Source organism: Diabrotica undecimpunctata, chromosome 9 (assembly GCF_040954645.1).
Source record: "Diabrotica undecimpunctata isolate CICGRU chromosome 9, icDiaUnde3, whole genome shotgun sequence".
NCBI lineage: Eukaryota > Metazoa > Arthropoda > Insecta > Coleoptera > Chrysomelidae > Diabrotica > Diabrotica undecimpunctata.
The window spans coordinates 99,737,553-99,763,929 of record NC_092811.1 but is presented as its reverse complement, the minus strand read 5'-3'; the positions used below and the strand labels follow the sequence as shown (position 1 = coordinate 99,763,929).

Genomic DNA, 26,377 nt, shown 5'->3' with positions numbered 1-26,377 from the left:
TAAAAAGGCATACTTTTTTTATTGTCTTCACTTCCTCTCTAAACCATGAGATTTTCTTTTTGAAATGAAGCTTCTATACTATCGTTGTATTACTTCTTTCTCTATAGTAAAATACTGTGGCGAGCGTCACAGAACTAGCGCCACAAGATGGCGTCGTCAAGAGTAGCGTCATAAAATAGCTGTTTACCACATCGATTACTAGAAACATATTATTTAGTTTACATAATAATTAAATTTGCTGGCAAATGATATTTACTTATCTTTTATTATAAGTTACTATTTCGTTTAAATTTTACAGACCTGTCAGAACGTCAGAGGTTAACAACATATACTTTGCTAATACGTCAACAGGTGGCGTTAGGAGTAAACCTAATAATTCGTTGAATTATTTGAATATAATTTCTTTAAAATATAAATAAAAATTTTAAAAATTTGGAAAACATTACTATGTTTACATTACTATGTTAAATCGTTAAATCAAAATCAAGATACTTTTTATCTAGCATCATTGTTTCACGCATGAAACTAAAGACAATCCAGTTACCAAATGTTATTAAGTAAAGACACATGTTATTTTTATAAACGCTCTACATCGAAAAGAGATAGGTACAAAAAGACGCTTGGGGACGTTTTCAGATTTTATGTATATTTTGTGAAGTTTCTAAACTCAGTTCGCTATTCCCAGTCCTAACTGTCTAGTGAATTTAGTGATTATTTTTTTGCGAAGTTAGTTACTTTTTGACAGACTAAAAGTGGCTGGAAATTACTATACAACCAAGCACACGTACTCATAGCCAATATTAATAGTAAACAAACTAAATATTAAATAAAATAGAACTTTGCGAATTACCGACAATCAATATTTATTTATCTGCATATAATAAATAGTTATGTTAAATTATAACAACTAAAATATATTTTTTAAATATATACTACCCAAAATTTGATGGGTTTAGTATACACTTCCACTATTTAGAATAATTCTTCTTTTTTTAAAGAAAGAAGTCTGCAATAGTAGGATACTTGAGCTATTAATACTGAGAAGTAGGAATTGTTGTGTTGTAGGTTTCCGACAATGAATCTGTCAAAATATGCCCGAGCTAAGCGAATGGAGTATAGTTTGTTTATTTGTGGCTGACAATTTGTTGTATTTTTTGCTGTTTTTTGCCCTGTTTTGCATTTAGAAGTTATTTATATTACACAAACATTTTTTTTCACAACTAATTTTATATTGGAGTTTGAAATTTTATGGCAAGTATATTTTATTTTTCCATTAATTTACATATTTTATAATATAATCGATGATCGGAGCAGTAGCCACTTTCTGTCACTGGCTGTTGCATGGAGTAAATTTCCGACTTATTACTTTAAATGATGACTCAGTTTATCGTTTTCTAATATTTCATTATCAGCAATCTTCTCTGATATCCTTTTTCTGTATAAGTATTCCGTATTCTTGATTATGAAGTATGTTCACTAATCTGAAGCATCTTACGTCGATTGTTTTTGATGGATGCATATCTGTGTTGACTATAATATAATCTATCATAGATGTTTGCCCACGGGTATTGTTGAATGTATATTTGTGGTCAAAAATGTGTTATTCATTCTAAGTTCGTTATTCGTGCACAAGTTTATCTTGAGTTCTCCATTTTCGTTTTTAATATCCGCGTTATGTTTTTGCTTAATTCCTTATTTTATATATTTTATTATTATTTTTATTATATATATATATATATATATATATATATATATATATATATATATATCTCCTTTATGAGCTGTCTTCGAAGGTTAGCGGCCATCATACGATGTGTTTCTAAATTGTGTATGGCGTTTATTGGACACCAACCCCTAAAGCGTACGAACCAACGCGAGTTTGCCGCTTTTTAATTATAATTTAATAAATTTATAAGAATTAGACTTTATGTGTCTATTTTTAACTCGTTTTTTGACACTGACGGTGTGCGATACACATGTGAAATGTCGTATTAAATATAATGCTCGCTGCGGCTGATTAGCCCTCACCATCAGTATCATGTGTATGTGTAATGGCTCTAATATCGGATCTAGGGACGACTTTAACATCGATGCTTTTTATGTTCATCGTTATTGTAAACTATCCTACAAGTGCTCAGGTTTTATTAATTACGGATTTAAAATAATTATAATAAAATTTTTATTATTTTTCAATTTTTTGTTTTAATTTCATTGATTTAGCAAAATTACCAAACTAATTAATAATAATAATAAAACGAATGATTGCCTAATCAATTTATTTTATTAAATGAGGCAACTTTAACTAAGGTAATAGGTATTAATAGTATAACTAAGGTAATATTATAATTTACTGTTACAAACTAAAAGAGTATAATAAACAAAAATAAAGAAAAAAATACGAAATAAGGAAAGATGTTTCAACTTGTGTTTAATTTTTTTTACGAATGATTTAACCTATCAAAAGTAGATTTACAATAGGAGATATGAATGCAAAAAAACACTCTGGGCTTTCAGACTTATCACAACAAAAAGAGTAGAACTTTTAAAAGCAGTTAACGATTATGGATCAACAACTTCATCACTGCAAAGCCAACTTATTGGTCAACTGACCCCAATAAGGTTCCTGATCTTATTGAATGTTACATTATTAAAATTTACATTATTTTAAAAACATATCTCCTAGTTATCTCAGCATCAGTGAGTGTGATGATTTATTTATCTGATAACATAGTAATATTTGGCCAGGGAAATAAGCAAAAAAAAAACGGAAAGGCAAACGACAGCTGTTTTGAGTAGTATGGACCTCTGTTACAAAAACCTATATATGTCCTGCAGTTGATTTTTTTGACTTAATTAGTTATTAACAAATTAAGGTCAAAACCGGTAAAGTTTCACTGTTTACGTCTATCAGCAAAAAATAAACAAATTTCAAGCGTCATTTGAAACAAATTAAAGAGTATTAAACCTATAAGTCATATCAAAATCTTTAAAATTGAGTTTTTGGAATGTTTTTATCCTTATTTGTTGCTTAGAAAGTTGAAAAATAAGTAAGAATATTCGTTTTTTTATAAGTACTAATAACTTTTTTAAAAATCAACTTAGAACCTTCATATTACACAGAATTGTGTGTCTTGTAGTACTTAAAATATGATTAAAATTTTAAAGTGATCTGTCAAATTTTTTAAAAGTTATTTTATTTGTTTATACGAAATCAAATTCTTTTCCAACAATGTAAGTCCGAAAATGATGAAGTTGCAGTAATTCTATTCCAAACATACCAATTTTTTGCTTATAAACAATTACAATAACTTTTTAACTGTTGCCTGTCGGAAAATTATATTTTTATATTTGGAAAGCAAGCATTTTTCTACAAATTAAAAAAAAAAGTTGTTTTAGGACAATTTGGAACGAAGTTAGTCCCTTTCTTTAATTGACAGCAGCTTTGTTTACAATTAACATATCTAATTAGCGAGATCTAATTGGCGTCATTTGAAACAACATACTTTAAAGTTTTAAAAAGGAAAATACAGTTAAGATATGATTTCACGTACAGGGCGCTTGCGCATCCGCTTATACGTATTTCGGCCCAATAGGCCTCATCAGAACGGCTTTCGCAATCGCTCTGAACGTGAAATAAATCTTTTCTGTCTTAGGAAGCAACTCTAACATGGCTTCGTATAGACGCAATGTAGCGACATCTGATAATAAAATCGTAGACTAATTTTCGAAACCAAATTCAAGAATTCCGCTTTAATCTGTGCCTTCTAAGAATTGCAAGGCAAAACAGACGTTGATAAAGATGTTAAGAGAGACATGGGGAATCTAAAAATTGCATTCCACAACATATCTCCTCAACTAAGCAAAATTCTTAGCGAATTGGTGTCTAGTACTCGCACAGAGTATATCGAAATAAAAAGGTTTATTGTAATCGAAATATAAAGGTATTTAAAGTTTTAATGTGCAAAATTCGAAAAAGATTGCCTTTTCTTTTAATGGAATCGTCCACAAAGCTTCAAAAATGCTCCTAAAAATCGGCCGGCTTTGAAACTCGCCTGAGCCAGTGAGAGGGAAGGAGCTGTATATCTGGTTCCTGTTTATATATTACGACGTTTTTTTTTTTCAAATTTGCATGTACTTTTTGCCTTTATTACGATTACAACATTAAATTTATTAAAGCCTTTATTAAATAAATAAATTGTTAAGTAAACCATCTAATTTGCTTGAACATTTTTTTTTTCAATTTTTTATTTTTTTTAGTATTTGACGTAATTTTTATTGTGAATTTTATACATTATTTTGATATACTTCTTCAGTAAACGTCGTAAATAATCTATTTTATAATAGTCTTTATAAAAAAAACCAAATGATCCTATTCAATCATTTCTAAAAATAGTATTGGTTCATCTATTGCTTTGGAAATAAATAATCTCAAATAAACTAGTATTTATTTTTTAATAAACATGTTATGCGGGTGGTTTTTGTCGAAAAAGGTAGATTTCATACCCACATGCTGAAACTTATTTCAATCGATTATTATGAACCCAATACGCTTTGTTGAAAAGTTTACCGAAAATTTTCATGCCAACATATTTATTGCATTTTTCACTTCGAAACCTATTTGCATTTTTTTAAATAAACCTACATTAGCAAATACAATTAAAATAAATGACAATGAAAATATAATATAATAATAACTCAACTCCAAATTATCTCATGAAAATTGATCAATTTTCCAAGTCTTTCTTTCTCCAACTACACCTGCAGAAGTACTGTCACTTATAAAAGTAAGACCACATCTAAACATGCTGAAGGTTTAGATGAAATCAATGGTAAGGTTATAAGATATGTTGCCAGTCACATATTATGTAAACCCTTGTCACATTTAATGAACGAATCTTTTACCACAGGCCAATTTCCCAATACAAAGGAATCCAAGGGATTTCCAATTTTTAAAAATAAAGGTTCTGCAAGTAATGTTGAGAATTATCGTTTGATTTGTATACCCAGTCAGATAGCAAAGTTGTTTGAACTGGCATTCTGTGAAAGACTAACAAGCTATCTAGAAGCATTTCATTTACTGCAAGATGTCCAAAATGGGTTCAGGAAAGGCAAATCTATTGTAAGTGCTGTTGATGACTGTCTTAATTGTATCTATGAAGCTCTTAATGAAAAACAGAACACGTTGGGTCTTTTTTATGATCTTAGTTGTGCTTTTGACATCGTGAATCACAGGCTGCTTCTGATGAAGATGGAAGGCATGGGAGTTCCAGGTATACCACATTACTGGATAAGATCATATTTGTCAAATCGTTTGCAAACAATAATATTAGATGGTACACTATCAGACCCAATGAAGTCTTCTGTGGGAGTACCACAAGGTTCGGTTCCTGGTCCTCTCTTCTTTATTATTTTGTCAAGTTTGATCAGCTTGTTAGCAAGGGCAATACAGCATCTCAGGAATTTATTAAGTATTGGAAAGACAACGGTCTTAAATTAAATATAACAAAAACCAGTTTCATGAGATTTTTACCAAAGAATATAGTCCCTGACTATGATCCTTATCTATATATTGATCACAAGTCCATTCAAAATGCTGAAGTAATAAAATTTCTAGGACTGATGCTAGATCCAATGCTAAGTTGTGAAGATCGCATAGATAAGTAACCTCGACACTAAGTAGTCGTTGTTATGTAATTATAAGGGATACTGTATCCTTCCATATATTAAAACTACTGTACAATAGCTTGGTGTAGTCAGTCCTTCAAAAATAGCATCGAAAAACGTTAAAATTGCATTTTTTCTGCATTTTTAATTGTTTATTTGCATTTTACGGATAAAGTAATTTAAAGTATTTTACAAAAAAAAAAACACAAGAATAACTTTCGTCTTAGAATAACCCAAAAATTAATTTCGAAGCAAAAAACATTTTTTTATATGTTTAAAAATTGTTAAATAAATAAATAGGTTGCCATGAAAAATGTTTCCAATGAGAAAAATCTGGAATTTTTATTTGAGATTATTTATTTCTAAAGCTATACATAAACCAATACTATTTTAAAAATAATTGAATAGGATAATATGTTTTTTCATAAAATCTATTGACGTTTATTGAAGAAGTTTATATTAATCACAAATATTTATGTTTTACAATAAAAATTACCTCAAATAATACTAAAAAAAATAAAAAATTTAAAAAGAAGATTGTTTAAACAAATTAGATGGTATATTTAACAATTTATTTACTTAACCCTTTCATTACTGTGGGGACATATACGTCCTAGCGGATTTCAAAAAATCTGCTGGCATCTGTTTGTCCCCAAAGACCATGTTATTTGAACGCATCCGTATTTTTAGATATTCCTTAATCATTACCTAGTAGTATGCAACCTACATATCACGTCTGTAACCTATAAATTGATGTTAACTAAACACGTACATCAACAACTCGTAAATAATACAATTTTACTAAAGAAAAAGTGGCTTCTCTGTTTTTTTTAACCGATTATATATAAGTGAGTTATTAAAACAGGTTAGTGATATATATTGTTTATTTTTAATATTGTTTTCATCGATTTTACCATAATTTCTAAACAGGACTCTAGTGTCCCAGTAGTAGTTTACATCGGGTCGTATTTAACCTATTCGTATTGTTTGGTTGCAGACATACTATGGAATGTAGACGTTTTCTCACACAAAAAGAGCTTCAAGAAGAAATTGAAAACCTCTCAAATATTTCTGAAAATAAATCCGAGAAAGAACCTTATGCTACCTCAGAGTCTCATTATATACAGGTGACAATTCTGCCTCAGATTCTGATGAAGTACCTGAGAATACTCCTGACCGTGCGGATGTAAACAACACTGCTTCCGACGAAGAAAGTTCTGATAACACGGAAATATCTGAAGATGAGTCTGAAAGAAATGAATTGACTGCACAATGGAATATACCAGTATTGTCCGAAAAAGTATTTCCTACCCAGAGAAAACGGATAACAATACTAAATATCGATAAAGGTTTATCGTCCTGTTGACATTTTTCTAAAATTATTTCCGCGTAGTTTATTTATGCATATTGCTTCCTGTACAAACCAAAGAATAGCAGCACTTTCAAACATACACAATATAAAATTTAACATGAAAAAAGCAGATATCTACGAAATGATGACAGTGATTGGTTGTACTATGGCTATGTGTTACAATAAAGTACCATCTATCTCAAACTACTGGTCATAGAACGAATCACTTCCGAATTCCCTCATAAAAAAGCTATTTCAAGAGATCGCTGTTTATTCGTGCTATCTAAGACCTACTATAATAATTCTGAAAGAAATAGTAATAGGTACATCAAAAACATACTACATCGATAAAGTGGTTTCTTATTTGAAACAAACTTTTGTAAAAGCGAGGACTGTGAGTTCCCATCAGTCCATCGACGAATCAATGACTAAGTTCAAAGGAAGATCTGCCCTGAAGCAGTATCTTCCTATGAGGCCAGTAAAAAGAGGTATAAAAGATGGCAACGAAATGATTCTTTCATAGGATATATATATATATATATATATATATATATATATATATATATATATATATATATATATATATATATACGATTTCAAAATTTACTCGGGAAAAGAATCGACACCATCTACTGGAACTCTAGGAGAACGAGTTGTCGAAACTCTAGCCAACACCATACGGTCACCAGATGTGTGTCTATACTTTGATAGATTCTCACTTCGTTCAACCTACTAAACACCTAAATTTTCCATGTTTAGGAACCTATATGGCCAATCGGGTAAACTTAGCCAGAAGAAGTAATGCTGATGTCCAATTGTCACAGTACAACTGTTGGGATTATCAACAAAAAGCTGAAAAGTGGAGAAAATCTTGAGTTCACTTGTCCAGAAGCAATTATTTTATGGGAGGAGTAGATCTCGCCAAACAAAACATTAGTACATATGATATGGACCGAAAATATGTGAAATGGTGGAGAAAAGTTTTTTATAGATTAGTTATGTACGCTATTGTAAATTCTTGGATTATTTACAAGGATTTACATAAAAGAAGTGTGCAACAAGCTAATACAAAATTTTCAATTTTTTGGTGCCACTAGCAGAACAGCTAATTAAATTAGGAAGATCGAAATCAAATGTAAAAAGATGAATAAGTGGCCGTTCTGGAAGAATATCTACACAACAGAAACGGATGATCAACGTTGATGACCAATTGCCTCAAGGAGAGGGTGCTTTAGATTCTCACGACCACCTAACCTACTCTAAGCGATCGCAGCGCAGCTCTTTTTACGTGGAGTGGAACTAATTTATTTCAAATTAAACACCTCTTTAAAGATAAAAATACCGCCGACTATGGAAATGCATGTCCGAAGTGATCCGAACTGCACTTCACTCTTGTTAGAAACTCCTTATTTGAACACAGCCCGATATGCCCCTTATTTTTGTTGGGGACTAAAAAGTATGTAATATTATGTTTACTCAGCTCAAAAGCCGGCATTATTGGTTACTTGAATGAAAATAATTTGTGCCATTTGAGAAATCAAAACGCAGACGTCTTTACAGATTAATATAAAAAGATATTTAATTTGAAATTGTAATTTGATGTGATGAACATGCCGAATACCGCTGCACGAAAAATAGATAACTACTTAATTATTTAAAAACTTTTTATGATTATTGATTACAAAAGAGTTGCAAAATCGAAAAAAAAAACGATAGAAGGAAATATACGTAAATTAAATATTGGAATAATGAAAGATTAGACTTATTAGAATATTTAATAATTATTGAAATTTATCAAAAAATTGTTGCTTTTAGAAGTCTTTATATTTTAAGAGAGCATATTACAAATACAAAATAACGAATATCCTGGTAAACAAGTAAAAATCAAAATAACTTCCTGATGTTACAATGAGTTACAATTGCAATCACAAAATAAATGTTTAAAACAAATCATCAAATTATTACATTTATTGGTACGTTACTTTTGTATGCAACAAAGTCCACAATTAAGTATCTAAAATATCGAGATTGAAGCCATCCAGGCAATATAAGTAGTGTCAAAACAAAAAAATATGAAGTAAAAAATAGCAGCATATTTTCTATCAAAACATAATCTAAAAAAAAGAAAATTACGTACAGTTCCTCAATATGATTGGAAAAAAGATTTATCATTGGTGTAGGCTGGATAAATTAAAGCTCTACGTCCAAAATAATGGACTGACAAGTACCTTAAGACTGCTAATCTAGTCTACAAAACTAAAAAACAAAAATGTTATAAATATCAATGAATTAGAAATGGAAAAATCTATATGAGAAAAGAGGATGAAAGTCCTCTTATACGAATAACATTTGAGGAAACAATAGTTGGATTACAATAAAACATGAAACAAAATGGCTATAAATGAGAATATTCAAGCTTGTTTATTTGATAATTTAGAAGAATTTTTATAACACAGGTGGACTAAGTGCTAAATTTAAAATCCTGTACATGAATAGCCGCTCGATGAGAAATAAACTTAGTGAGATTGAAATTTTATGTAACCAAATTGTCTATATTCTTTGGTGATATTAATGTCGACTATCTATCAAACCAAGAAATGCTTCTAAATGTTAACGCTTTTTCTCTATAAATCAAAGTATACCTAGTAGAGTCAAAAGTTATATAAAAACACAGATATAATTCTGAATGATAAACTTGAGACAAACAGTTCTCCCTTCCTCAACCTATAATATTAAAGACTATAAAGTGTAAACGCATACCAAAAATTTGAGAAAGGCACTCCGCCGAAATAGCTGTAGTGATAAAATTTTATATTAAATTTTGTGGAAGTTTTGAAAACAAAGTTTTCAGTGTTTTATTGTTACATAAACTGAATTTCCATCAAGTAACAGTCGAAGTTTCCTGTTCTTTTCTTTAAGGAAAAGAACAGGTATCAGTGATGTCGTCGACCGTATAGCCAAGCTCAAATGAAATTGGGCAGGTCACATAGCGAGACTGAAAGACATAAGAAGGGCTAGAAAACTAATTGACTGGCGCCCACGAGAAGACAAACGCTGCAGAGGACGACCACCAACACGCTGGATGGACGACATTAGACGAATATCCAAGAAATAGCAACAAGAAGCACAGAACCGTGAAGAGTGGCGAAAAATGGGAGAGACCTATGTCCAGCAGTTGCAGAGGCAAATTATATAAAAACACCTATACAATATACATTCACCAATACTAAATCAAATCATGCACTTGCAGCTGTAGAAGCATGAATAAAGAAGCATAAATAAAGACAGATTTAAAGTGTCTTCTTCTTCCTATGCCGTCCCCATTAACGGAGGTTGGCGACCACATTTTTAAAAGCTTCTCTGTCTTTTGCAACGTGGAATAATTCGTCTACAGTCATGTTTGTCCAGTCTCGAATATTTCGCAGCCATGACTTCCTCTTTCTACCTATTCCCTTTTTGCCATCGACTCTACCCTGCATGATGACCTGCAGAAGACTATATTTATTATTTCTTAGTATGTGTCCAAGGTATGCAGTCTTGCGTACTTTTATCGTTCTCAACAATTTTTTGTCTCGACCCATCCTTCTCAGCACTTCCTCATTGGTGACCCTGGCAGTCCATGGGATTCTCAACATTCTCCGGTATATCCAAAGTTCAAAGGCTTCAATCTTTTTAACTATTTGCGCTTTTAGTGTCCATGTTTCTACCCCGTACAATAGTTGCGACCAGACGTAACATTCAACAAACCTCAGTCTCAGCGCAGTGTTCAGATTTTTGTCACAGAACAATTGTTTGAATTTTAAGAATGCTGCCCTTACCATTTCTATTCGTACCCGGATCTCTTGGTCTGGATCTAATTCTGTGTTGATGTAAGCTCCCAGATATTTATATTTTGTCACTCTCTCTATTTGCTGTCCACCAAGAGTTAGTTATTCATTATTTATTGGACTCCTTGATACTATCATAAATTTGGTCTTATCTGTGTTGATGTCAAGTCCCATTTAAATGCATTCACTATTTATTGCATCTAGTAAAGTTTGTAGTTCTTCTATACTCTCAGCCATAATTACCGTGTCATCTGCAAATCTCATGGTGTTTATGATTTCTCCACCAATTCTTATTCCCTCTTTTCTTTCCCATAAGGCTTTTCTGAATATGACCTGTGAGTACACGTTGAAAAGCGTCGGAGACAAGACGCATCCTTGCCTAACCCCTCTCGCAATCGGTATATTAAAGTGTGAGTTACTTAAATTATAGGACAAAATCTGGGACGACCCCAACATTTTATGTGATGAAATAATTAGAACCTTCCAAAGAAACCTCGTACAAGTTAAACTAAAAAATCGTTTTTGAAAAAATAGTGCCCCAGGGTTTAATATTGATATATAGTAGTAACTATTTACTTCAACTTTATAAAACATCTCAGAAGGCACCCACAGAAAACATGAGAACAGAGGAAAAAAAAGAGAATGTTATCAAATGGAGATAACAGCAGCTGAAAATTATCCAAAAAAAATTTGGATCATTGGAAAAAAAAAGCTAACAAAAAAACCAACAACTATTTCCAAACTTGTAACAGACAATTTAGTTATTGATGATCCTAATCTCATTTCTAACAAGCTCAATAACTCCTTTGCTGCAGTTGGTTCAGAACTTGCTCAGGCCATTCAACCCTCTGGATATGTTCCACCAGGACCACCATTAATAAACAACAATTTTTTCTTGGAACTTTACAACAAAGAAGAAAATTGAAGATATAATGTATAAGAATTGTAGAGTAAAACTGCGTGTGGACTAGACGAGTTATCAGTTGATACTATTAAAGATTTCAAGAGTGAGATATCAACTATTTTAAGTACCTACTCTAGTAAATTTAACATTTACTACAGGAAATGTTCCCAGTGCCCTAAAAATGGCAAAAGTTGTTCCAGTATATAAAGGAGGTGACTCCTCAATGTCTAGTAATTATCGACCCATTTCGACCACAACAGCAACAGCTGATCTATAACAAATATCTATCTATACTTCATCTAATTTACATACCGTTGCACGTCATCCGCGTCATAGCTCGTAAGGTCATATGATACCAACACGAAATATTTAGGCGGTAGGTGTGTTCTGTTTTAGAATCACTTTGCCGAGTACACTGGCATTACAGCCACTAGACATATTTTATAATATAGGTACGCTTAGAAATAATATTTAAAGATTTCTATTAATGTTAACTTAAAGAAATACACAATAATATGTTTCATTTAATTTGTATAAATGCATTATAAAGCGTTTTTATGAAGAACATTTGTTCGGAACACACTGTAACTGTAATCGAACGAAGGTGATATTTTGGCATAAATTAGTAACACTCATTTGACAGTTGCGGTGTTGACTAATGTTAATAAGTAATGAAAAAATTGTTGTTTTTGTTTAAGTATTCCATTTTACATCTTTATACGACGCATACAAGCGGCTCACATTGTTTTTAACAAGATTATTTTTTAACTCTTGTTTTGTTTCTATTTATTTACATTAAATATTAATTTGTTTTGTTGTATAATCCACTTTTGCAATAATTATGTGACCTATTTGATTTTAAATGAATTCAGGATTTTTTTATGCTTTGGCAACTATGTCAACTTCGATCTCTGTCAATGATAATGACGTGCAACGGTAAGTAAATTAGATGGACTGTACACTAGTGGCCAAAATTCTGGAAACTTTTCAAAAATTTTAGTTTTGTTATCAGCATTCCTCTTTTTCACAAAACTTATGTTATTTATCAGTTTATCTATAATTTTATTACATTGTTTTATGCTTCTACTTAATATTTAACATCTATTTTAAGGGGGGAAATCCTCTAAAAATTTAAAAATAAATAAAACAACAGCCGTTAGCTATTAGTAGATATATTTAAAAAAAATGGTACAATGATTATTATCAACAAAATTAGTATTTGGTAGGATAACCTTTGTTTTTTAGGACAGACTCAATTCTGCGAGGCATGGAGTTGACGAGACGAGTCAAATCTTTTGGTGTAATAACTCTAAACCAGTTGAATAATGGCTTCTATCAGTTCTCTCTGTTGCTTGGGTTTCGGCGTGATACTAACACTTTTAGCCTTGACCATAAATTTTCTATTGGATTTAGATCGGGACTATTTCCAGGTCAAGGCAGAACAGTAACATCATGGTTTCTCAACCATTCCATGGAAGTCTTAGCCGTATGACTTGAGTAAGGCGCTCCATCCTGCTGGAAGATGCATTGTTGGGCATCCCCTTCGAACAAATCTCTGATAGTCGGCAGCAGTTTGGCTTCCAGTATCTCTTCCTGATATTATTTTCATTAATATTGCCCTCTATTACTGCTAAACGTCCAACTCCATTAGTGGTCATGCAAGCCCATACCATGATACTCACAGGATGGTTCATAGTGACCGTAGTACACTGGGGCAAAAGGTCTTCTCCCGGTCGGTGGCGAACAAACTTCACTCCGTCACTCCCAAAGATCGAGCTTTTGGTTTCATCACTCCAAATTACTTTACTCCATTGTTCTTCTGTCCGCCCTTTGTGTGGCCAAACCCAATCAATGCGTTTTTGCCTGTTTTTTTTTTGTCCAGGAACGGCTTCTTTCTAGGAATTCGTGCTCGCAATCCATTTTCACACAACTTTCTTCTGATAATGCGGTCCGATATTTGTAATCCAGTTGATTTGACAATACCGTTAATATCTTTTGCGGATCTGCGACGATCTTCTAAAGAAAGTCGGCATATTCTACGCACATCATAGTGACTAACTTTGGGTTTTCTGCCAGATCTTTTTGCTGATTTTGTCGTTCCACGTTTGCAAACTTTCATTACACCTGATTTTGTGGCGCCACCACCCAATTTGTTTGCTATTTCTTGATAAGTGTAACCTTCTTCTCGAACGATAATTGCTTTGGCTCTCTTTCCTGACGACCAGACAACACGTTTTGGGTTTCTGGTTGCCATTTTCGTTGAATCGACGCTGATAAATTCCTCTCCGACAATTAAACAGTATCACCTTGGTAACAACTACCTGATGTCACTAATAAACACTGGAAGCCGCACGAAACTGTACTAAAGGCCACCTAACCGCTTCCAGTTAGGTTGTTGACTGACTAGCAAAACCCTGACGCAATACAGTATTGGCAATGTTGCCATTCACAAATCTCGGATTTTCGGCGTTTCGCTTGAATCTGGTTCCATATTTTATTAAATTATGATGTTAATAAAAAAAGAGTGAGAAATACATAAAATATTATGCAGGAATATAAAACAAAAAAATAAAAATGTAATTGTAATGGTAAACTATATAAATCATGATCATGAGACGAGTCTTGCTAAAAAAACGATAATTTTTGTAAAGTTTCCAGAATTTTGGCCACTAGTGTATATAAAAGGCTATGATGACAAGTCACACCGTTTGTCCAGTAAGGTAACGACAACGACGCCACAACTTACATTTTCACACAGAGTATTCATGAAAAGTTATTGTTAAATATTTCAATAATAATTCAGGAATGCTTTTAATTGTTATTAAAAGATTATGGATGCAAAGTTTCGGCAAAGTAGAAAATTTAGTGAAAAGTTTTATTGAATACTTTTTTTAACAGGACAATTGTTCAACGAAATAATTTCGAAAATGGTCTAAAAAGTCTAATGAAAAGTCTTGAGAAAATTGAAATTTTTGGTTGAATATATTTTGAAAATTTTTCGTAAATTTTTGGGCAGGAAAACCGTATAATAAAAAGTTACTTGACGGTTTTTTGTTGTGTTGGAACAAACCTATTTTTAATTCAAAGTTATAAAATTTTCACCTTTTTAAGTTTTAAAATTAAAAATTTAACAATATAAAAATTGTATTGTGAAAAAGCACAAAAAGACAGTTTGCTAATCAATGGCATCGAAATCTAAGCGTGGATTAATAAAATATGTAGCTCCGTTCGTACTTCTCCCCCAGTCTCCCCTAACTGTATCTTTGAGATTTTAACACAGTATAGACACAGAATAGTCCATGGAGTATTCTGTGGTATAGACAACATCCATGGGACAATGAATACACAAGGTATGATACATAATGTTCTAAAATCGGTTCGCTTTCGCGCATGACGTAGTCAAGAACGCTTATTCCCGCAACATTTGAATGTAGTTGTATAGGAAAGACTTTTAATTTTAAGTTTTTTAATATAATTTGGCTAATTTAATTATAGTAATTATAAAGAGATGATAAAATTATGTTATTATAATATTTAATCATAAATAAAATTTTGAAGTTAATTTAAGTTTATTGATTTTTGGTACAGTTATTTTGTTAACATAGATATCCTTTATAAAACAAGTTTTAATTATCTTTTATTACACGTACGTACAGGTTAATTAACTTATATTCCAGAGTTCAATATTTCAGATGTTTAAAAAGATACAGAAAAGTGGTAATGAAGGTACACAAAATTTGTACGTATATACCTACTGAACTAAACACAAAATCAAAATAAATAATGATAAAGTCAACTTTATTTATATCAAATGAGCTAGCTGGCCATCGAATATGAGTGTAGTGAGGTCAGGTCACACAATATTGCACAACATTTAAAATGACTTCTTTTGTAATATTCACACATAAAATTATCTTGGTATTGTTTATAATAATGATAACATTATATATTTTAATAATGATAACATGATTTAACAAAGAAAAATATGTTATTTTGGAAGATGCTAAATTGATTTCCTCCGAAACAGTTCTTATTGCAAATTGCATAGCAGTGGCGGCTGGTGTGGTAAAATTTTGGGTAGGCCAAGCCAGCAAATTACATAGCTATGGTCACGGGGTCATGACCCCCCCCCTAACTAATTTTTTAATGATTTCTCTGTTCATTTTAACTTCTGCATTGTATCTAATTTTTGCGATTTTTGATTTTTCATCTAGCAAATCGCGAACAGCAAACGCCCTCTTCTGTACATCCTTAACGGACAGCAAATTACTTAAATGTTCCTTGCAACTGGAATGTTTTTTTAAGGAGGCAGACATCTTTTTTAAATCAAAGTATCCTTCACAATTCTATACATATTTCTTATTAGAAAATAACAAACACGGCCAACAATATAGTCTGTTTTTCGTAATACTTCCAGACAACCATTTGTAGACATCATACCAAGAGCAATTAAAAGTACGCACCTTTTTCCCATCTTTTTGGTCAATACGCAATGTTGGAGTAGGCCTTTCATTCATAATAATTTTTTTCTATCAATTTCAGTTCTTCTAGATAATGGCGATTCCAATACTGAAACAATGTCCAAACACTCACTATCAACATTACTATTAGAGATGTGTAGTTCACCATCGAAATAGTTCAAATGAACGATTCTTTAAACTGAACTAATTGAACTAGTTCATTAATTTTCATAGAACTAGTTCACTGCGAACGATTTGCATTATAAATTGTGTCTCAACTTTTAAAGAAGAAAATAATGAATGAATGAGATCATATATTTATTATTTTGTGAATGGGATGGACTGACCGACTGACTAGTTTAAAAAAAGAAGTGCCGATTAGCCTCAGATAACAGATCATAATTCTTATGAACGTGACAATAACATAAACAGTTTTATCTTAATATCATAATGGTTCGGATCTTATGCCATGCCCATGCATTGGCTTGAACGTTGACATGCTGTGTTGTTTCTCGTATTGTAATTTTGAAATAACAATTTTAAGCTGTGGTTAAAATGATTGATGCATCTACATAAAATATAATTTTATGTAAAAGTGAGAATGAAAATGTGTTATTTAATGTTCCTAGAAAATTCACTGATTTTTTTTGTAAGATTCTTTTAGAAATAACCTAATATAGATACCTATGAGTATACGTAAATATAAAAATAAATCATACGTGAACCATATTTATATTTAAAACGGTTAATAAAAAACAAATTTTAATAATTTTTTGCAAATAAAAAAAATGTTATTTGCAAAACATTTGAGAAATAAATTTAAAACATTTAAACCTAAACATACGATCGAAAGAAATGGTTCCGAACCCGAACTACTTGTACGGTAGTGAAAGAGTGAAAGACTGACTGAAAACCGAAGAAAACGCGCGGCCGGCGCCGAGCTTGTGTGATGATACGACGAGACATCTGGCAACCGGTTATGTTAGGGTTGGATTTCGATTTCGGTCCTACAAATAGTTCTTTCGCGAACTAGTTCACTGAACTAGTTCATTTTTGTGAAATAGTTCGCTTGAACTAGTTCGTCTAAAAGAACTAATAAGCACACCTCTAATTACTATTACTGCAACCTGGTAAAGCGTCATAAAAACTCATTTTTATGTATCAGTTATAAAACAATCTCACATATATAAGTTGCATACAATCAGGCGATATAGAAATCACGCAAATGTGATTTTTTTCTTCGAATTTTACGAATTTTTTTTAATTTATTTGGGCAACCGTGCACTTGTTTGCAATTGTGTTGTTTGTTTAAAAATATGTTACAATTATAGATTATGTTACATATTTTTTTATCATAATTTAAAAGAAAATTTATATTACAATTCGATAATTACGTTACAAGTGACAACGATGTTCATCGTAGGCCCGATCGTCTGGTGCCTAAACAGCAAGCATAAACACGACAATATAAATCGTTGTCCGGCAAGCTGCTTAACTTCAAACGCTTTTTGTACGGGGATCTTATGTGAGCTGGGTCGGCCAGTTCCGATCGGGCCTATTAATGATATTTAAAATGCCTGAATACGAGTCGATGCTTTCTGTGGTAATATAATAACTTAGTTGTTTTAACGGACGCTAATGTATTGAGTGATTTAGTACATTTAAAAGTTATTTACATGCATTAACATAATTTTTAAATATATGTTTTTCAATTTTAAAGCTCTTAAAATTATTGGGTAGGCCCAGCCTATCCTGCCTACCCCCAAAAGCCGCCACTGTTGCATACCAGACTGAGGCTAGTTTCTTACTTAACAAATCGATATGAAAAAACCATTTAAGGTTTCATGACTAATAATTTTAATAAAAATAAAAATTTAGACTTACGTCGTTGACCTAGAAGTAGTAAGAAGCTGCTGAACATACTTTTTGGACTCTCTGTGTTCGGCTCTTTGTACGCGTTTCTTTTGGTTGGTTAAAAGGGTAGCCGATTTTGATTTAGGCAAATAAAGACTAGGTACTGCCTCAGGTTTGAGTTTTAGACCCTTTTTAGAAACGTAATTTAAAAGTTCCTGTTGTAGATTTCTTTGGTAATCTTCAAATTTAAAATGTTTAGAACAAATTATTGCAGTATTACAATTAAAATTATCCTATCTACAACAAGATATAATCCACAATTTTCTGGTCACACTATCTTTAGGAAATGTATGAAACCTAAAGATTTTATCTTCATTGTCACTATTGCAACAAGCAATTGCACAGCGTACTTTGAAAAAGGCAAAAAACCAGATATGCAATGGCAAATAAAAACTTTCAGTTTTACCAACAAATACTATACAGTATAAATAAACAGTAACTAAACACCATTTGTATAAAGACACATATTATGTAAGCATATATCTAAATTATTTTTCTATTATAAAATAGATGACTCAGTCAGTATTGAGTTACTTTAAAATATATTTATTATCTCATAACTTACAATTTGCAATAGTCACCATTGATAACCGATATTATTGTTGAACTTTTGTTTTTATACAAGCTTTCTGTCTTGCCGGTGTAAAGTCGTCTGAATTCGAAATTTATTGTGTTATGCGTTTGAACTAATTTGTGTCTTATTTTCATATTATTATATTGTTTGATAAGTAAATTTTTCATATAATAATCGGTAGGTTATAGTAATGTGTATATTTTTTATTTTACTAAATTTCATTATAACTCATCTAAAATACCATATTGAATTGAAAAACAGATTTTTCTTTATTGTAATCTATTTTGTTTTTATTTCAGTAAAACTGCTTGGAAGTGAGTGACAGTGAATCAGAATAAGCAAATCTACTACTATTAACCTATTCACAGTATTTCCTCTGCAGAAAATTTTTAAATTTCAACGGATATTATTAGTATATGTATGAAAACAAAAATAAATATTTCGCCTGAATACCTAGCAAAAGTAAAGGTTTTTTCGCTACTGAAAATATATTTTTTATTCAATTATAACCAAAACAAAACATTTAAAAAAAAATTAGATCATTTTTTGACCATAATTTCAAAATTAATGTGTACGTTAAGCTGTAGTAATGGGTTCGAGGTGGTTCGGGCGGTCTTGACTACGTCACACTCCTGGACCAGCTGTCAAATGTCATGCGCAATATCATACCTTGTGTATTCATTGTACCATGCCTTGTGTATTCATTGTACCATGGACAACAACAGTTGTTATTTATACTGTGGTTTTAAGTTAACGGCCGCGATTTTACGATTTTAGTCACCTCCTAACCTAACTTATCTAAACCTCTTTTCTATCTTTGGTTTGAGTTTGTGTATTCATTGTACCATAGTACCATGGTTTGAGTTGAGATTTGAGATATGAGCAGAGACTTCGGTTTTTCTATGATATGAGTTTGGAGTTTATGCAGTCGCCCTCTTCAGAAGTGTTTTGATTGAGGTATATTAACCGTGACCGTATATTATTTGAATAGACGTATATTCTATATTCTCTGATAATATAGGTACTGTGGTTTAGTCAGTTTAGTGGTTTGGTCTTTGGTCTTAGTGATTCTTTTAGCAAAAATGGCATGCGACTGGTGTTCAATTAAATTCATGGAAAGTATGGTATTAAGCGCTAAGAAGGAGGACGTGCTTGATTTTTTTTACAAACATGGTGTTTTAAAGCCAAGTATTGCATGCCAACAGTGTGGTAATGAATTGAGAATAGACTCAGAAAATATGTTCAGGTGCTATAAAAAAGTCTCAAAGTACAAACAGAAAAAACAAAAGTGTGGATTTTATCTCTCGCAAAGAACAGGAACATTTTTGGAACATTGTAAATTGCCAATGGAAAAAGTATTTATTTTAGTGTCCGTTTTATTGCATTTGAAACCACCTCGATTTGAATTTGTGAATTGTGAGTTCGAAATTGGTTCCACTACTATGACGGCATGGTTCTCGTTTTGCAGAGAAGTCTTTCAGGATTTTGTGATAAACAACTCTGTAAAACTGGGAGGACCTGGCACCAGCGTTGAAATTCACGATGCAAAATTCGGCAGGATAAAGCATAATAGAGGTAGTCGTATGAAGAAGCAGTGGTTTGGTGGATATGACCGAAATTCCAACAATTGCTTTTTAGTACCAGTGGAATCCAAGGATGCTGATAGCTTGCTTGGAATAGTCAAAGAATGGGTTCTACCTGGTACCACTATTTATAGCGATTGTTTTAAATCCTATGAATGTTTGGACCATGAAGGCTTTATACAAGAGTCCAAAGATCATTCCAAGCAATTTGTTGTTCTAGATAAAACGGATGTGTACACCCACAACTTGGATCAAATATGGAGGGAAGTTCGGTCCACTGTACCAACACCAGGGCTACAGTACTTTGTAGATCACCTTGCCGAATTCTATTTCAAACGCAGATTCCCTGATCGATTTGAAAGGCTCCACACATTTTTTATCACTGTTGCATCTATTTATCCACCTCCATACTAAGGTAAGTGGTTACCCCATGGATGTATAAACATAGATGTGTTTATACGTCCATGGGTTACCCAGTCATTGTACTGTTATTTCACAATCATCCTTTACAGAACTATGAATAGCTATGAACTATGGTAAACCCCTAAAATTTGATGCAAGGGTTGAGTAGAGTAGAAAACTTTGCCAAGAAAAAGAATGGAACACTAGAAATGATAAGAAAACATTCCAACGGCTGCTATTTTCAATGCAGAAGCACAACTGGATATTTAGGTTAATACATTTTGTTTTATTTATTCCAGGATTTGGGGATTCGTTGCCTGTTATTTCAACAAACTTTGCTAAAATTATTCCTTTTTGTTTTTAACTCAAATATCCAGCTTTCACATCCAGATAATATAAGTTTGAAGTAGTTCCATAGTTGTTCTACGTTTTGACTCTCTATCTTTGCTTTAGTATCCTAGCTTTTTATTTATGGTCATCTGGCACTTCTCAGTAATTTCTGTATTTCTTAGTAATTTCTTTATTTCTTAATTTATATGTCCTAATAGTTTCATATTCTTGTTTCTTTACTTGCAGTTTGTTAATGTTATTAGGTATTATCTGACTTATTTTGTTTTATTTTCATTACTACTAAATAGTGTTCACTTCCTATTTCTGAACCCCTTCTAACTTTTGTGTCTATTATGTTTCTCCTGTTATTTTTTCTACTAACATGTAATCAATTATCGATTTCTCTTCTCTACTTTTAACTTCTCTTGTGTAGTTGTGGATATTTTTGTGTTATTACTAAAAATGTATTAGTTATTTCTAAATTGTGCATCATACAGAAGTCTAGCATTCTTATGCCATTATTGTTTAGTGGTGTTTTTCAATATTTTGCTAATACCTCTTTATATTCCTTATTATATGCGCTTATATCGCTATTGAAGTCACCTACTAAACATATATTTCCTTTTGCTTATTCCTTGACCAATGCTAATTCTTCCCAGAATTTATCTTTATTATAAGCCAAGTCGTCATTTGGGCCATATACAATTATTATTGTTTTTAAATTATTGCTTTTGTCAATCATCTCAACTGATAGCATTCCCTCTGACCAGGCTTCCCAATTAGTTATTTATTCTGTTAATCTGGTGTGCACTCTGCATCCCACACCTGCCGCTGCTCTATATATATAAATACATAATCATTTTCTATTTCTACCATTCCTTGTCTTTTTTTCTTAGTTTCAGTTACTGTCAGTATATCTAGCCATGTTTCTTCAAACTTGCATCTCCACTTCTTTTTCTTTTCCTTGTATAATTCTAATATTCCAGGTTCCTCCCAACTTCCATATTTCTTTTCTATTGTCCTTGTCTTTTCTTCTTCTTTTCTTTTTTGAACTTCCCTTTCATTATTATTTATTGTACATTTTTCCTTATTCATTGCCATGTTCGTTATCTCATATTCCAATCGTTTATCTTAGATTTTTGTTTCTTCTAGTTTCCTTCGTTCATTGCATGATTTTTTCTTTGTCTTGAGCATTATCAAACTCCAGCTTACATACTCCTTCTCCTATTTTTCTCGCTGCTTTTACCTGACTTTTGCTTCTAATTTTTCTGCAAGAAAATTTATCATAGTACTTTTCAATAGTTTTGGATCTGTTGTATGCATTTGGAGACTGTCTGCATACTACCAAATTGTTTTCTTTTTTCTCTTTCTATCCTCTTCACATCCTGCTTCAAGCTGCATACTTCTTGTTTCATCATCTCATTCTCAATCTTTACTGTTTCATGATTCAAATAATCTTATTTTAGATGCCCCTGAAGATGCTCTAGGAAGCGTCAATATCTGCCTTTCATTTTATCAAAGTTCATTTATTCGAGCATTCAACCTTATATCAATTTAATTTTATCCAATTAAAGTTTTAATTTTAATAAATTTTACAATTCCTAAGTGTGGCTCTGTTCACTCTTACTTTCTATGCCGGATATAGCCTGTTTTGTCTATGAGACTTTAAATATATTGCACTTTTTTTGTAATTTATTAAACATTTACCCCATTATATTATATGCTTGGGTCAACTACTTACAGCAGAATCACTTTACACTAAAACTTTTGTAATAAAGTTATTTAAAACCACCCAAAATTTAGTTTAGTTTCGCAGCTAATTATTACATGGATTTAGATTTAGACATCATATAGTAGTTGATTCATGGTAATTATGATTAATAAATTCGTAGTTTCTTCCAAGATTGGTTATTTATTGCGATATTGGGTTACATACAATTTATTTTTTATATGTATAGTTTGGATTTTTTAACGAAAGGTATTATGATGTTTATTCTTATTTATGTTAATTGTTGAAGATCATCTTTAACTAAAATTTATGCAATTTGTGCTAGCTCGTAGCTCAAAGAAGGCTCAACATATCCAAACCAATGGTGTATATAGGTCTGTTCCGTCTATGTCTATAATAGATAATATGAGCAATTAATATAGATGCATATAATATGCGTCTATATTCTTTGATACGGGTCTATATTCAAATCGCCATAGATAATGACATGTTTTGTTGAATTGCTGATTTTAAAGAAATTAAACTGCTTCTGGATATTTTCATATTGCTGTTAATTTTAATTTTGTTACTTTATGAGAGTTTACAATTCAATAATTTAGTTTTTAGGTTAGAAGACCCCTGTCAGAATGAAAATAATGGAAGGAACTGTACAGGAGTCAAAAAAATCGCAAGGGAGAAAGGAACATATTGCAATACCATGATGTTATGGAGAAAAAAATATGAAATGGTTGAGGCAAAGTTAAAGAAGGTAAACAAATCATAGTATCTTAACAATCTCAAAATTCATTAAATTATAAGTTTTCTAGTTTTATTACAGCTACATCATTTATTTCTATTAGTAATATTCTCTCTGGTCATGCTTTCGAGAAGTGTACAGCCGGAAAAATGAAAGATTACCCATGAAGGATCATATCAATCACTTATTTTGTATTTGCTGTCTTTTTCTATAAACAACAAATGTGTGTTATAGAAAAAGACAGCAAATACAAAATAAGTGATTGATATGATCGTTTATGGGTAATCTTTCATTTTTCCCACTGTATCTATTTTCCAGTCTATTATGTATTATACAACCTACACCTGCAGCTCCTGTTGTCTTCTGATACTCTTTTTCTTGGTCTCTGATATTGCTAGTATACTTAATTCTGCAGCCTCAAACTCCTCTACTAGTGCTTCTTTAATAATTATGCTCTTTATGTTCTATGTTTTTCCGATTTCTTTTACTTGTCCGCTACTCCCTATTATTTTGCATCCCAATATTTTTAAAAATATCTTTTTTTCCATCTCCATTCCTCTCCGTCTATAATCCTTTTAAAACCTACTTTTACCGTTTTACTATTTTCCATGAGTTCTTTACATTTTTAAGTTATATCTTTTCTTATTTCTCTTTCTTTAATTTTCTTTGGGAACGTGAGAGAAATGGATGTGAATGAGAAGTTTAACAGAATTATGAATGTTCTTGAAGAAGCATATTTGAAATCTTACCCAGAGAAGGTAAGGGCCAATCAAAGTAATAAAATTAATTAGTTTAAAAATGATTTAAAAGCTATGTGTGACCAACTGCACTTTTTAGAACAGCTTAAAAAACAGTATCAGTCACCAGTCATTGAGAGGACATATAAAGACTTTAAAATACAATACAAACTTGCAATACAGAGTACAAAAATCATGGCAAATAACAACATCATCAGAAATTCCAGTAATTCAATAAAGTTTATGTGGAAAATCATAAATGAACATTGTGGTGTTAAGAAAAATACTAGCCAACCTAATATCAGTCAAAGTATCTTTAATGATTACTTTTCACATATAGCATACAAAATCTCAATTAAATAGATATAATTCGAATAAATATCAATTTTCTTTCTCAGAGGTTAATTTCAATACAGTACGGGATATTATCAATAATTTAAAAAAATAAAAACAGCCGTGACAATCTTGGATTGAATATAAAGTTGATCAAAACAAAAAATATCATAATAATTTCACTTACTAAGCTAATTAATATCTGCATCAAAGAACATGTTTTATATGCTATATGCTAACCATAATACAAGTACATACTAAAACTAAGTATTAAATAATGATTAAATAATTATTGTTAAACAAATGATTAACTTAAGTAAATTAAATTAAATTTCCTGAAGATCCTAATAAAATGAAATGATCTTAATAAAATAAAATGATCTTAATAAAATAAAATGAAATGATCTTAATAAAATGAAATGAAATGAATACTTCAAGTTAAATGTAACTCATCTTTGATTCCTAACATACTCAGTCAAACAGTGCTTAAATCTTACAGATTTTATATCCACCAGATCATGAGATTGGCTAAAGTCATTTCCCAGGATCTGAATCCTGTTAATAAGAGAGAATTTGCCATAGTTAGTGTGATAGTGTTTTATAGAAAACAAAGGCATGTCTCTAATAAGTCTAGTGTTACATCTAAATTTGATAAGACTTAATAAATCAGAACAGTCAGTGGTATGATCAAGGAGTTTATGGAGAAAAACTAGATTACATTTAGTTCTGTAGTCTTCTAAGGAACTGATATTTAGCCTTGACCTTAGTTCTACCGAAGACATGTTCCTTAAGTTTAATCTATAAGCACAAATCTGTAGAAACTTATTTTGAATTTTGAATTGTGAATATGGTTAAAATAATATGGTGATCAGACTATAAAAGCATAAGACAGGATGCTACGGACAAAAGTAAGATATAAAATTCTATATGTGGGTACTGAAAGATCTCGAGAGTTTCTTATGATAAAACCTAGATTTCAGTAAACTTTATTTGATAAATTGTTTGATGTGGGGGATAAATAACAAGGAACTGTCAAATAAAACTCCCAAATCTTTTATTTCAGTCACTCTTAATAGAAGGCTTGTATTAATGTGATAGTCAAACACAACATTATTTTTAGATTTGCTAAAGGATATAACAAAACACTTATCTTTATTTAACTGGAGACCATTGGAAAGAGACCAATTATACAGGGAAGTAAGGTCTTCCTGGATCCTTAGACAATCAGATAGATTTGAAACTTTAAAATATAACTTAAGGTCATCAGCAAATAGCAAAAACTGACAAACCTTTATTACCTCAGAAATATCATTAATAAACAAATTAAAGAGAAGAGGACCCACATGTGAACCTTGTGGGACCCCTGAACTGACAAAGATAGGAATTGAAAGTGAACCCTTTATAAAAACAAACTGAATTCTTTCATCAAGATAACTACTTAACCATGAAAGAAACCACTCAGGAAAGCCAATACATCTTAATTTAAAGATGAGTAAAGAATGGATTACTGTGTCAAAGGCCTTCGAGAACTCAGTATAGATGGAGTCCACTTGGTACCCATCCTCGAAAGCCCTGATAATGTAATCATGATACAAAACAAGATTTGTAGATGTAGATTTACCCTGCCTAGATCCATGTTGCTCATTAATCAAGAGATTCCTACAATGCCGAGTAAGATATTTGTTTAAAATTAGTTCAGAAAGTTTAGGGATGGCAGATAACATAAAACAGGCCTATAATTGTTTATATTGTCTCTGTCACTGTTTTTAAATACACGAGTTATATAACTGTCACGCCACTTACTAGGGAAGGTGTGTAGTCTCAAAGATAAAT

General features: G+C 31.5%; 1 protein-coding gene across 8 annotated transcripts in view; it reads left to right on the top strand.

Annotated features, from left to right (window-relative positions):
- The window catches only part of LOC140450316 (uncharacterized), an 81,349-nt gene that overhangs the window by 37,147 nt on the left and 17,825 nt on the right, over window positions 1-26,377 (top strand). The window contains exons 1-3 of one of the 8 annotated variants that reach the window (XM_072543882.1): window positions 19,410-20,692; window positions 20,802-20,949; window positions 23,338-23,486. In XM_072543882.1, coding sequence (XP_072399983.1) covers window positions 19,777-20,691 — 915 coding nt within the window. In that variant the 5' untranslated portion in view covers window positions 19,410-19,776 and the 3' untranslated portion in view covers window position 20,692; window positions 20,802-20,949; window positions 23,338-23,486. Of the gene's footprint in view, window positions 1-19,409; window positions 20,693-20,789; window positions 20,950-23,337; window positions 23,487-26,377 lie in introns of those variants that run through there. The other 7 variants (XM_072543884.1, XM_072543880.1, XM_072543881.1 and 4 more) reach the window with 7 other exon arrangements.